A 15,544-nucleotide genomic window follows, 5' to 3' on the forward strand; every position below is an offset into this window, starting at 1 on the left:
CAGTGGACAGCTATTAAAAAAGCATTTTCTTAAATGTACATGGGTTTTGATGGCATCATTATTAGCCTCTTCATTGGACCCTGGTGCATCATCCTATACATTGCAACCAAGTGGCAAGCCGTTGTGTTTCGATTTTTTTCCCCTCCAAACCAAGATGGTCAATGGTCAGTCAGAAATGCCAAGTTGCTCCGGAATATCCAACCATTCCTTCTTTCCTATTAGACTCTTGTAGATAAAAAAATATTGCAGCATCAAGCAATATCTAATGAGTCATATCACAGTTACATTTTCAAGTTTTGATTTTAGATTGGGAGAAAAATCTGATTAATCATCTGTCCACTGTAGTGGACCTCATGCATCAATGGCTATATTTCAGCTACAGTTCATACTTATACTGTGAATATTGTTTTTGAAAATACTTAATCTGCAGTAACATTTATGTAAATAAATGTATTTGTATTATTAGAATGTAATGTGCTTACATAATGTATGTGACTTGTATTGCATTCATTTTATTTTTCAAATAACAATGGGAACAGAGAAAATTACTCACTGGTCCTAACTAAAGAACTTTTGTAGCTTTAATAAGGATTCATTTATATCTAATTTATAAATTATGCAATGCAGAGTGTTTTACGCTTTATTCAATTTATTTTTATTTCCCATATTTATCAATACATCAGTAGCTGTATTAGTATCAGTGATACTGGCCTTCATAAAAAAATATGTCATTAAACAAGTATTTAAAAATATAATGTCTTTATTTAGTTATTTTATGTTTTTCTACATTAATCTGGAGATTAAATGTGAAATGATTAAATGATAAAATATAGTAAAACCGTATAGAGACTTGGGTAACACTTCATAATAACGTTCAGTTGTAGGCCATTAATAAGTGGTTAGTTAATGATGAACTAATCATTTACATAACATGCATAAACATGCAAAATAACATTTTATGTATGTTTTGTAAATTCCGGTACAAGTGATTAGTAAATGATTAACTAATTATTTATGAAACATGACTATGCATTCATAAATGATTAATAAGTGATATACTAACATTTTATGTATGTTTTGTACATTTTTTCGTTACAAGTCATTTACAATTGATTAGTTAATGATTAACTAATCATATACAAAATATGACTATGCGTCTCATAAATGTTCATTATGTTAATTTTTTTTGTATGTTTTGCTCACATCAGGTGCAGTGGTTAAAGATTCATGTGTTTCAGAGAAGACAGCTGTCTATACCCTCACCAGTCAGCACTTACACTGCAGTGCACACTACACTACACACGACACTACACACTACAGTGTTCAACACCTGTTATAGATGTGTAAACGCATGAATAAATCATTTACAACACTTTTTGCATCCCCTAATCTAAAGTGTAAACTATTTATTACTTGTAAATGTGTTACACTTACCTGTTACAAATGATCTGTATGTGTATTCAAGGCATTTACAACACTTTCTGCACCCTCTAATTGCTACGTATATACAAAAAAATAACATTATTTATTAAACATGTATGAAACGCATATTCATGTTTTATAAAAGATTAGTTAATCATTTACTAATCACTTGTAAATGACGTGTAACAGAATTTACAAAACATAGGCTACATAAAATGTTAGTATATCATTTGCTAATCATTTATGAATGTTCTGTAAATGATTAGTTCATCATTAACTAACCACTTATAAATGACTTACAACTGAACGTTATTATACAGTGTTACTGAAACTTGAGTGTTTATGATTGCGATCAATCGCAATTAATCAGAACAAAAGTGTAATTAATCTAGTTAATTTTTTAGATCGATTGACTGCACAATTAATACGTTTAATCAACCTAATATCATTACTTTTGTTTTGCATTAAAGTTATGTTACAGTTTGCGCTGCATGCTGAGGTGAAGGAGTACCTGGAGCGTGGAGTTTACCAAGGGAACGGCGACACCGGACGCAAGAGAATTGTCAGGCGTTCTGCTAAGAAGTTCATTGTGCAGGGGAAGTGGAAAAAATATCATTGCCTTTTAATGTGTTATGTATTATGTGATTTACAGTATCCGCTACGTTTGCTTATGATAAAACAACTAATTTTACATAATATTTTCTTCAATAAATAACATGATTTATATACTGTCTGTTGCATTCCCTCACATTACCTCTTTATGTCTCTAACACAGGTGGACATGTTTATTACAAAACTGCAGACGGATCGAACCGTCTAGTTGTCATGGATGAGAAACAGAAGGAACAAGTCCTTCGGGACTGCCATGACAGCCCAGCTACAGGTGGGCATCAGGGGAGAACAAGGACATGCAATAAGATTGCAAGCGCATACTATCGACAAGGCATCTTTCCGGACGTCACGAAGTGGGTAAGATAATTGTAGACTCAAATTCCCGAACCACAAGATAGTTTCATACAGCCACTCAAGTTTAAATAATTAACTTATTGGTATGTTATGTAGAGGCCACGACATATTATATTGAGGCCACAAGATCATATTATAATAAATACTTAATGGTGTTAAGTCGTGTCCTCAAGATCCTATGTTGAGTTTGAGACCCCTCATGTAGTTGTACAAAGTAATGTGTTTCTGTTGTTTGTAATGTTACAAACACCTACAAATTTCTTTTTAGATTGCCCAATGTCCACAGTGTCAGCGTACTGATACTATTAAAACAGTGGCCCCAGTGTTGCACCCTATCAAGAGCCGCTTTCCAACCAGAGGAACCTTTTCACAGTTCCTAGAACTATTCGCTAAAGTACCCGGATGTCGGCGTGTTCGCACCGCAGGAACTAGGAACGATTTTAGTTCTAGGAACTCCATTTGTAGGAACTAATTTAGGTCCTACTTCAGAGTAGGGTCTAAACCAGCACTATAGGAACTATCTGTGACGTTAGTGTACGCTGATTGACCGAACGCACGCGGAACACCAGCACCCGCCATTTTTAAAACAGCTATATGTAAACACACAGATTATAGAATAAATGCTTTGTGGAATCTCCATATCTCAGCTCTGGAAGGCTCTAGAGCCTCCAATCATGCACTCCTGTCTGCGCCTCAGCACCCTCTATCCGAATCCAGAGTTTCAAGAAGATCAGATAAACTTTATTTTTCGACCCAAAAATATCTATAAGTGTTATACATCTATAAACCTTATAGTTTTTTGGGGTCGAAAAATAAAGTTTCTCGGATATTCTCGAAACTGCGGATTCTGTTAGAGGGTGCTGAGACATAGACATGAATGCATGATTGGAGAAATTTTGGGACTCAAGCGAGCCCTCCATATGCGTCCAATGGCAGCTTATTTGTATGGTCGTTTGTACACGAACCTCCTATATGTATACTTCTTATATTATTCAACAACATTTTATTGAAATCTACTATTTCTTTTAGATTCTTGACACAAGGATTGCACAGCTCTGTAAAGCACATGGTGGAACTGCTTTACAGGTGCACACGTTCGTGCTCTGGTGGCGATCCTTCACTATCAAGAAACATGTGGATGACAGTCACATTTATTGTCTGAAGGTAAATCAAAATCTATTAATTAAATTTCAGTGGCAGGGGACACATTTACTTACTTATTTACTTATAAATATTTTAAAGGACCTTGATGAGAATGACACAGTCCTTATTCCAAGAATTGTTGGTGGACAGAGCCCCGAAAAGGGAAATCACTTCATTTTGTGGGTATGTGTGGATTAAAAAATACATTTTTACTCAACAGTTGTTACTCTGGTTAAAGCGGTTTCTGTTTATGTTGTAAAGGTCTTGGATGGTTTGCTGAATCGTATTCGAGTTTACGACCCCAGTGGCAACTACAAGTCAATTTCTGCGATGGACCTGGCTATACTTTGGTATTATGTGCTTTGTAAATGTTAAAATTGTGATCTTTATTTATTTATGTACATTTATTAATTTCTTTTTTCTTTTGTACAAAAGCAATGCCTTCCGAAATACTTGGGACTTGGGAAAATGGACTGTTGAGTACCCAGAACAGTGGAGGCTGGCTGACTCTAACAACTGTGGGGTTTTGGTTTGTACAGTAAGTTAAATAAATGCTTTTATTTATTTATTTTATTTTTATCTACATTACTTTGACAACTGTATTTATTGCATTAGATGGCAGAAATGGAGGTGAGGGACAAATGGACCTCTATGAAAAACGAGGTGATACAGGTAGACGATCTGTGGCATCTGAGAAGATATCACGCATCATCAATGGCAGCATATGCTGTTCAGCATATGACGTATAAAAGGTATGTGTAAAATGTGTGTCCTCATTCATATAAATCAACGTAAAAGTTTAATAAATCAAGTAGATCGATGATTTTGAAAATATAGGACAGTCGAGGAGGTGGAAAAAAAAGGAATTTGTTCTCTTGTCAGTGATACTGAAATTCAGGTACATATAAGACTTTACAAAATTTAAAATGGCTAGATATTGTTTGCTATACTAAATATTTTTTTCAGGAGTTGTTTCAAGGAATTGTGAAAGGCTCACTGAAACCCACGTGGAACAAATGGTGGCAAATGAAGACTGGGAAAATGGCAAAACCTAAGAGCTTTCATCCAGCCTTGTCAGCACATGTTGAGGAACTTCTAGGACACATCGACAACATTGTGTTTGAGCAAAAGAAGGACAAAAAGCTTGAACATATCGACCTTGTAATGTGTGAACTGATTCCTGAGGTAAGCATTGATGAGAAACTGATGGCTGATTTTTAAATGTTTTGGTGAACTAACTCATTAAGTAATTATTTTTTTTTTTTATCTTTTGTTGTACAGATCAGCCTTATACTGAGACGAACGGAAGGTTTCAGTCACTTTTGGGCTGATTTATCTTATCTTGTGGAGTGTGTCATTAAAATAGCCTTTTAATGTCACAACATCCCTGGTTCAACGAGCTAACTACGTTCTGCTGCGTTGCACCTTTGGGCTTGCATATCAAAGTAAAAAATTCTGATGTTCCATAGCACTAAAGACTTTGCAAGTGTACAGTTGCACATGACGTATTGCAGCATGTTTGTGTGTTTTTGCAGAGTTCCCTCAAGCCAGTCCATCCATGACCCCCAGGTTCAACGAGCTAACTACGTTCTGCTGCGTTGCACCTTTGGGCTTGCATATCAAAGTAAAAACAGTGAGTGATGTTCCATAGCACTAAAGACTTTGCAAGTGTACAGTTGCACATGACATGTTGCAGTATGTTTGTGTGTTTTTGCAGAGTTCCCTCAAGTCAGTCCATGACACCTAGTCCAGCCTCCTCGCCTACCAGGTCACAACCCAACCATCTAAAGGGGAACTTGACTGACTGCATCATCTAGGCCTTAGGATGGTTCCACAAATAATTGACTGCACATACAACATGAATTTACTTCGTTCAAACCAAAGATTTGACTTTTCATACAGCAAAAGACACTGCATCAATTTGTGTCTCATTAGCTCTCAAAAAACTTTAACCTTACAGTTCATTAAATATTTTACACAGCTAACTCAACATTAATTGTTTTTAAATCTTCACAATGTATAGCCAGAGGACTATCACAAAAGTATTTAGAAAAGTAAAGACATAGCATGTCTGTTTAAAGCTGCTTTGTATTGTTGTGTATTTTAAAATGCTCTATAAATGTCCTAAAACAATGTGCATTTTGCTTGTAGTTTTGTGTTAATAAAAATGTAATATATTACATCTAATAATTCAGTTGAATTCATTATGTATTGCATTGTGTAATTTAATTAAATTTTTATATAAGTTTTGGTTCTCTAATTTTATTACATTAAATGTTATTGTGTTGTATGATGTTCTGTATTAAGAATTAATTATGACATAAATCATATGCATTAGTACACAAATTACATGCTTGTAATAAAAAAAGCATATTATGCCTATTGCTTAATAACAAATAACTGCGTCACAAAACATACTTATAAATGTTATTTCTTCAAAATAAAAGATCATTATATGAATTAAGGGGTTTGATTAATTACATTAAGATTGTGATTCCATAATTGTATTACAGTGTTCTTTAGTCAAGGCTAGACAACCAATTAATATTTATACCCACAAAACATAGCTAGCATTTTGTGATTTATTTAAATGTCTAAACTGTTAATAAGAAAAACAGTAATATACACAAATAAACATCTTATGGCTCTTTTAATAAATAAAAGTGTACCTGTAACATATTGCGCTGATTATTGCGATAAAAAAATAATGACATAATTATAATTGCATTACGAATGGCTGTGAATACAGTTAGGCAGTATCAGTGCAGTATAAGCTCACAGCACGATCATCGGATAACGTTAGCTGTATGCTATGCTACTATCTAGCTAACTAAAAAAACACACTAACAACGAGAAATGTTTAATTTCACAATCTAAAGCTTCGGTTAAATACTAGTATATGAAACGTATAATTTAAAATACATTAATGACTCGTTATAACGTAGTACAAACGTCTTCTATAATAAAATGATTTTGTATGATTTGTAACCAGGCACTAGAGCGATTACCCATAAACGGGCTTTGCGCCAATCAGATTGCTTGGGTCCTACGCCCGGACTATTCACACCGGAGTAACCGTAATATTCACCACACCGGCATCGATGCCAGGGTGGAGACCTAGTAACATTACCGTGTTCAGTCCTGGAACGCGCGCTGTGTGAACAAAAGCCGTAATAATGCCGTGTCGCAGTGATGACGCTGAAGCGCGGGATCGTTCGCCAGCTGTGAAACGGTACGTAATGCGCAAGTTTATGATCGAATGATTTGAATCAGAGAAAAAAAATGCAGAAGTGTTGTTTAGCTCATAAGCAAACTTAAAGGGATAGTTCACTTAAAATTCTGTCATTATATACTACTCACCCTCATGTTGTTTCAAACCTGTATGAATTTCTTTCTTCTGCTGAACTCAAAGGAAGATATTTAGAAGAATGTCAGTAACCAGACAGTTTCTGATCCCATTGACTTCCATAATAGGAAAAAAAATACTGACGAACAACGATGCCGTCTTCATCTGTTAAAATAAGCACTCTTGACAGTTTTTGAATGGATCACCTTGCAAATAAATTTTGTTGTGGGATGTAGTTTTTAGTCGGTTTTAAAAACATTTTCTTCGAGGAGTCCTCATACGCCAGGTCAGTAATGTCGCAAGTGTGGTGATGTCGTTATGAATTTAGGTAAGGCAAATTAATTGTAGTTCCTAATTAATTTAATAACAATACTAGCTTCATAATAATAATAATAATAATAATAATAATGATTTAATACATTAATGGGAAAACGAGCCAATTATCGTATTGATATCGTCAAAGGCTGCCAGCAGCGATATCTCTGACTTTGGTCGATACACGATACTATCGTCTATCGGCACAACCCTAGTATATGTGCTTTATTTAATGTTAAAAGAGTGTGCAAGTTTGAAAATCATTTTGTTTGTCTTTTATAGCCGTACTGAAAGCAACTCACCTCAGATCTTAAAAGTGAACAAGATTGTTCAAACTGTTTGTTAACAGACAATTGTTTCAGTAACTATGTATGTTTAATAATGTTAAAAAAAAATTGTGTAATATTCATGAATTTGTGTAATTATCCATTTAGTTGAGAGTGCTTGGAGCTTGCCGAGCGTGCGCTCTTCTGATTAGCTGTGATTTTTACCACTGTGACAAATTTTTGTCGCTAGAATCTTATCGTGTCTGGTTAGGACACGATGTTACTCCTACCAGTTAACATTTGATCTCAGCAATACTGGTAAATGAGCAAAACAAAGTGTTTTTTTTTTTTTTAAAGGTGCTCAAAGTGATTTTGGATGACTTCACTTCTTGTTGACGTTGAAAGTTTTGTCAAACAAAACGGAGGCTAGCTAGACCCTCCCCCTCCTCCTCCGCACACTAACCCCCCAAACCACACCCCCAAATCCTTCTTGTCAGTTATTGGCTGGAACATTTTGTTGGGTTTCGTGGTGCGGGTGAGCCCAGTCTGTTTTTCTTGCCGTTTGTGGAGCCTGGGCTGTCTACAGAGACTGTTTCTTTACAGTGTTCAGGGGACAGGCAGCTAGCGGATAGTGAGGAGATGTTTGCTGTATGTGACAAATGTTTTGGCCTAAAAAACGTGACATCGCTTAGAGCACCTTTAATTTTTAAATTAAATACTGTGAGAATCATGTTCAATCTGATTCAATCTGATTTCAATTCCACAGCTATTATCTATTAAGGAGGTTGCTGACAGTATTGTGTTCATGTTTCTTCATTTCACATGGTGTTCACTGCCCATTGTTGTTTGTGAGAAATAAGTATTTTAACCCACAGTAACTTTCCTTATAGAATGCTCTAACATCTTTTTCATTTTCTTTTCTCTACCAAACAGCTTAGGAGAGTTCATCCTCAGATGCAGATCTACCTCTAGTCCACCTTCATTCCCACACCCACATGGCCATCAATGTTTCATTAAATAATAAATATGCAATAAAATAATAAATATGCAGTCCATAACCAGTGTCTGCCATGCACGATCTGTTCATTGCAAATGTTTTAGATTGTTCTATTAAAGCTCATTATAATCTTTGAGACTAGTATTATGGTAGCTGCAACACTTCCTAGGGAAGGGCTCTTTCGTGTAGGTGTTCTGACAGAACTCGTCCAGCAGGAGTAAGAACTTAGTGGGTCATATTGCTCCAAGATCCTCCAATCAGCACCAGCTCATCAGCAGAAGCCAGAGTCGCTACTGGACCTTATTTGTGACTATATTCACCTTTATGCTCTCAGCAGTTACTACATTACACTGTGTACATTGTGTCCTTAATTTTTTAAATATATTTAAAGTTGAATCAATTCTCTGGAAAGTAAATGGCATTAAATATGTGAGGTAATATGAATCAAATTAACATTTGTATATTGTCTCCTCCTAAGGCTTCTTCCTCATACATCTACAAGGGTTTTCTTTACCATTGCGAGCTTTGCCTTGCTCATTGGGAGTTTGTAAGCATCATTATTTGGAACAAAATATGAAAATGGCTTGGTGTGTGTTTAACTATTTCCGTGCATGGCATAGTCAAAGAACCACCTGACACAAAGCCATGGATCATGGAATAAATTAAATTGTTACTGAAATGATCAAGCTTGTTATGCTACACTTTACATGCTAAGCAGCAGCAGCCAGGTATGGTAGTCTAAGGGTCTAATTTATGCTTTCTGCAAAATACAAGAAATGACGTGAACCACACCTATAATCAGCATGTGGACTTTCATTTGACTTGCAAGGAGGTTAACCTCAAATGTACAACTTGGCTGGCTTTTTTTTTTTGCATAGCTTTTTTTTTATCCAGTAAGAGGATAAAGTTGCCCTTAACAAATCATTGAAAGCATTATTTAAATAAATCCATGTGTGTAATGCTTATATTTTTATATTCTGTACTGAAAAAAAAAGCTAAGTGTTCCTCGTAAATATATGTAGTAAGACTAAATGGATCGGTGAAACTGCATTAGCCAACGCAAAATCTCTTAGGTAGCCTAAAACTGTCAGTTTTGTTTTCACATGTACTGGTAAGGGAAAAATGCAACAATGTTTTTAATGCTTGTCAAATTGTATGCTGATCAACTACGAACAATGAGCCATCAATGTATGTATTTTATATAATTATTAAAAAATATATATATTCTGTGTTGTGGATGCGAGTGGCACAATACGAAGCCACACCCGGCCGCGTCTGCTGATCTGCTCAATCCGCGTGGCAGCATGCAATTTAAAATATTTAAGATTCATCGTATAGAGGTAAGGAAGACGGCTCATTAATATTAAAAAACGGTCGTTCGAATGCGATGTTTACCAGACGCTACGATCTTTCAAAGACGTCTCCGCGATGTACGTGTGCTATCTGGGCACTGTCAGAGTCTTCTGGGTTAAAATGGAATTACAGGTTATTGTTGCACTGTCTCAGATTTTGTTCAAACCTCGTCTATATCAAGAATGTGTCCCAAAACCAAGGCCTGTAAAATATTTCTGTTCAAATCCCATGTGTTTCATATTTTCAGCCCTTGAAATTACTTCAGTTTTACAGCCTGAAAATCACATTATCTGGGAAGCAATATTTGAACATTAATATAATGAAAAGTATTATTGATAGGCATTATCTACTTAGACAGTGATACATTTTGAAAAATAAAACTTGTGATTTGCTTAAATATCTGATTCTTCTGCTATTACGAAACACAATTTTGGCTGTTTATAGCATTATCTCTTTTAATGTGATAAAAACACAAAATAATAATTTTGACTATGTATTGGTATGTAATTTACAGTGGTGTAAGGTGCTGGAAAAAGCTTTAAAATGGACCTTGAAAGTGCTTGAATTTGACCTTGGAAAAGGTGTACGAACCCTGAAACTGACGCTCATGCTGGAAATGCCTCCACATGTTGGAAGTTTAAGTTGCTGGTGCTCATGGTTCACGGTCGTCACGCACATAGGAAACACGCCACCCTATCGGCAAGGCTCATCAGCAGAAATATTCATATCGGCCGATGCCGATGATGGTCATTTAAAGCTTTTATCGGCCGATACCGATATTGTGTCGATATCATCGTGCATCCCTAAAATAAGCCCAAGTCCGCCCGATCTGTAAAAAAAAAAAGGCCCGAAATGGGAATCCGATTTCCGAATGGGCTTAGCGTGTCGGGTCCCCACGGGCTTGCAGACCTCTAATAGGGACAGTCACTAGAGAGAGCGCTAAAGCTTCTCAGGTCTTATTTTTGGTGGAAATTTTTTAGAAATGATCATTCTTTCTAAATGTTATGTAAATATACTGTCCTGTGACAAAAAATAAACAGAAACATTCAATCGTGTCTAAGTATGAGTGTCCTCTTTCTTTTGTTAAATAATGATAAATAACACTTTATTTCTGTGTCTAAAGTGCAATCTTGACATAAATAAATGTATTATGGTCAATGTATCACTTCATAGTGTAAAACTGTGGTAAAAACATCAATGCTTGGGTTTTAAATCTTTAGGTAAACAACAAAAATGCCAACAAACGGCCACTTTTGTCATCTTCGTTCTGCGATCTGCACTGTTTCCAGTGATTTCTTTCTGATTAGTTTTCTGATAAAACTTCCATTTGTTGGTGAAATGATGGGTTTGTGTGACGTTGTTCCAGAGAGACGTGTGTTTTAGTGAAGCGCTGTGGAGCTTCTGGCCCGACAGTGGAAACACAGTGTGATTGTATGCCCGAGGCTTTTAGCCCAGACCGGCCTGTTTAAAGCCCTGGCTCGCACTGGCCCGATAGTGGAAACACAGCTATTCATTTCTGCAGAGCTGGACATTTAAATAAGGATCAAATGATTGAGTTCAGCTTTGAGAATGAAACCGACCTGTTTGTTCCTCAGTATCTTCATGTTTCACTCTGAATGTTTCTTCAAACTTCACGTCTTCACTCTCCTCTTTAATAAACGCCATCTTTAAGATGAGAATAAATAACAGAAAGTAAAACACAACTAAATCTCTGGGTGTGTCTCAATCAGATCTAGCTCAGTTCACTGGTGAGAGAGTCAGAGAGAGAGTTAATGGACTTAAATGACCTGATTAGACTAAGCTAACATTATAACACACAATTAATATTTAGTTCTGATTTATATTTGGTATTTAATAACTTTTAAATTACATTTAATAGATTACACTTTGCAAAAGTTGTCATTTCACCTGTTTGTGTTTGTTGTTCTCGTTGTATTTACACGGTTTGACCAGCAGGAGTCGTCAGTGTTTGAGGTGGTTAAAACACTTTTGATTCGAGCACTTTGAAACTGAATCATTTTGCAAAACATTTGGTTTAATAGGCCTATTTCACAAAAATGGCCGCCAAGACCGGAAGTAGGGTAAACTCTTTTCCGGTGAAAGCGCTAGCAGTAGCAGTCAGAGGACAAATGTGGAGACAAAAAGCGGCCAGTCCTGTTGCGTACCTTTTTATGTTTGCACTCATAGAAGAAACAACCCTATTTATAATTGCACAGCTTTCCTTGTGACGAAATGTTGAAAAAGCGCTGGATTTGGGCTATACCGAGAGAAGAGGGGCACTTTTTTGTGTGTTAAGCACTTCACGGAGGATGAAGTCCGTGTAACTTACGAGTCTTCGCGAGTCCGGTCGTAGATATCTTACACTGCAGGCCGTGCTTTGCAGGTTTTCATGGAACAACTGGGGAGAAGTTAAATCACGCCAGATACAGACGGCAAAAAGACGTGTCTGTGGTGTGAAGGAGGAAGCAGATGGAGTGTTGATGCCTGTTCTGGAGTGATGCCCTGACAAAACATGTTTATATTGCACTTGATTGTTATCTGATTTGCACATCATGCACTTTTATTTATTATTATTAACTGTTGGGAAATTAAAATTGTTTGTAGAAGTTGTTTTCTGTAACTTTCTTAAAAATTAGTGAACACGGAGCAGTTTTTCCGTGAGCGGGATTGGAAAACCCGGAGTGAGTCAGGAGCGGAGTGATAACAGAACGCTTAGAGTGGAGAGAGGAACGTGCTTTTGCTCCACTCCAGGCTTTGATCACATCCCCCTAAGCAGGGTGAATAGCCTACACCTCGTCTTTCCCATTCAAACTAAAATTAAGACATTTATTACACTATTTGAGAAATGTAACCATATTTACAGCATTCAAATTATGAACAGTGAATTTAAGACATAAGGACAGGGGGGGACCCTGATATTGACGGAAATCCGTCGTATACTCTTGTAGCGACTGAGAACTTTAATCCCTGTATATATTATGAAGTGTATTACTGAATATAAAATTACATACATTATGATATATTAGTAAATATTTGTCTCACATTTTTAAATATATGAAAATTCTTTATGTATTATTCAATATATTGTAATATTAACAATATATTATTCTGTATATTTTCATTCACTGTTAAACCATTTAATATATTGATCATTCATATATAGGGAAATATATTTTCTTTTCATAAGGGGACCCGACAGTAAAATGTGATTTTGTAACATCATGATTTTTTAAAACATGTAATATCACTCACTTTAGTCTAACCATTTTTTTAATTATTTGCCTTAATTTCATTATTAGACCTACTAGCAACTTTAGGTCAAATTCACTGTAAAGATGTACAATTCTTAGTTTCATTCATGGTGGTAAAATGAAAAATGAGCCATAATCTAGTCAGATTGCTGCAATCTCCGGGACAAACTAACACTTAATAACATGAAATTTTAACAAAAGCCACTAGATTTCAGCCTACAATCAGACATCATTTCGATTTATTTATTTATTTTGTTTAGCTATAGTAAGTCTGAGCTTAGTAGTCATCAAGTGCCATGCCATTTAAATCTTTTTTTATGCAAGCAAACGTCAAGAATCATTTGTAACCTTTGTCCAATTTCGATCTTGTCACAGCTCCCTGAAAACTATCAACAAAACGGACAACATCTGCTATTCTTACTTTTGTCAGCTATATTAATGACAGAGAAAACAAGCTGTGCACAGTCCATTTTGAGAATGAATGGCGATCGTAGCGGGCGGTGGCGCGACCGGAAGTATCGCTACCCTACTTCCGGTCTCGGCCGCCATTTTGTGAAATAGGCCTGTTGACTCGGAGTTTAGAAAATCTCAGTTTCTCTCAAAACTACTTATCAGTGATCGAACTCGTGTTTATAATGAACTGATTCACGATATAGGGACTGAAATGAGACACATCTCTTCTGTTACTCGTGTGTGGATGCGCTTTACTCACAAAAATAACATTCATTAATGATAGACAAAGCATTACAATGTTACATTCAATAATACATAAAACATTTTTACATCGCTTGTAAAAACTAAAAAAGTGATTGAACAATTTAAACACTTTAAATGCTTAAAAACACAAACCTTTCTTCAGCCGAATCACAACATTGAAAGAGCGCGACGCAACATGATGACGTCACATCACCACACCAAAATAAAAGTCCAGTTCAAACGCTAAAATCACAGAAGTCCATAAACATTCACATACAAATTATAAAACATATTTCAATGGCGTTTAAATTTGAAATCTAATGCTGAATAAAAAGTTTGAACCACATATAATATGTGAGATTCTGTCTAAATGGCAAAACATGAATCACCTTTTTTAATTTTTGTTTGATGACATTTTTTTAAAACAGCTTTTATCAAAAAACGATTATTTTGCTACTATAAAATTAAACTAAAATACTAGGGCAAAAATACAAAAAAATGCAACAATCAATAACATTGATTGTGTATTATATATTTTGTTATACATGCACGGGTGATTCTCCAGCACTTTTGGCACTGTGAGCTTATGGAAAATTCACTCTCTTAAAACACACTTAAAACAATCTTCCTGGCTTCATTCATTTGTCTTCTAACACAATATGACAGTGGGCAGGTTTAGAATTACATGGATTATTATTATTTTTAACAGTTTTTCTGAAGAGCGCTTTCAAAGATGTCATTTCCACTTTTCAATTTATGTATTTTATTACAATATTGTAAAACTGCAAAATCTGCTAAAAAACAGCCTCGCAAAAGCATTTTTAAAAGGAAACAGAGGTAAGATTTGGTGGTTACTAGGATGTTGGAGCATGACCTTCATAATGACAATTTATTTGTGCATTTGTTTGTTTATTTATTTACAAAAAAAGGCCAAGGACACAACAGTGCCTGTAGTTGGAGAATCACCCACACACTCATATAGTATATTCATGTATACATGTTGTATTCAGAAAATATACAAGCAGTTTATCAATGTGTCTCGGTTTCAACACTGTCAGTTCTTACTGGTCTATTCCAGACATCCCACCTCTCCCTTAAATTCAGGGATTCTCACCATTCCTTAATCCCTCTCTATTCTAGCTTGAACGGTGATTAAAAACTTTGTATAAATAGCACTTCTCCTGTTTATTGCCTCTTTAGAGGAATTCCTTCATTTTAATTCCTCAATTCTAAGTCACTTTGGATAAAAGCATCTGCTAAATGAAAATGTAAATAAATAAAAAAAAAAGAGAATTGAAACAAGGAGCATTACGATATTTCAGAGTCTTTATTTTCTGAGTTGACAGGGTAAAACAGCATTTGTTGTCTCTTTCTCAGCATAATATAAATCCAAAATCCCTTTCAATATTTCACTCTCATCAAACAGGGGAAATACATTCAAATACAATATGATCTTTAGTAGATCTGACTGTAACAATTGTAACAAAACTGTATTTCATTGCATAGATACTGATCACTATTGATGAAAAGCCAAACAACAGGCAGCTTAAAACTTTTTCTAATAAAATTAATTCTTATTATACAACATTTGTCAAATTAACAGTATGTCTTTACACAGATATCATGAAATGATAAGGTTGAGTCCAATTGCATGAAGTTTCTTCAGACTTATTGGAGTCACAGTCATCGTTTCTGGTCAAGATCAGTCTTTCCCCACCACCTGCCTCGTTCTTTCCAAAGGGATCCAGTTCATATTCAGCTGCAGAAAGCGTTCTTTGAATGATGCTGT

General features: G+C 35.5%; 1 protein-coding gene across 1 annotated transcript; it reads left to right on the top strand.

Moving 5' to 3' along the window:
- Positions 1-3,317: 3,317 nt before the first annotated feature.
- On the top strand, positions 3,318-4,716 carry LOC311289089 (uncharacterized protein; the record flags this gene model as incomplete). The annotated part of the gene is made up of 7 exons (XM_084406847.1): positions 3,318-3,362; positions 3,418-3,552; positions 3,631-3,714; positions 3,793-3,881; positions 3,967-4,069; positions 4,147-4,283; positions 4,498-4,716. The coding sequence occupies 7 exons, from the start codon at positions 3,318-3,320 to the stop codon at positions 4,517-4,519; spliced, it is 615 nt and encodes a 204-aa protein (XP_084262973.1). The 3' UTR covers positions 4,520-4,716.
- Positions 4,717-15,544: the final 10,828 nt, after the last annotated feature.

The sequence above is a fragment of the Rutilus rutilus genome (assembly GCF_951802725.1).
Source record: "Rutilus rutilus genome assembly, chromosome: 4".
NCBI classification, from domain to species: domain Eukaryota; kingdom Metazoa; phylum Chordata; class Actinopteri; order Cypriniformes; family Leuciscidae; genus Rutilus; species Rutilus rutilus.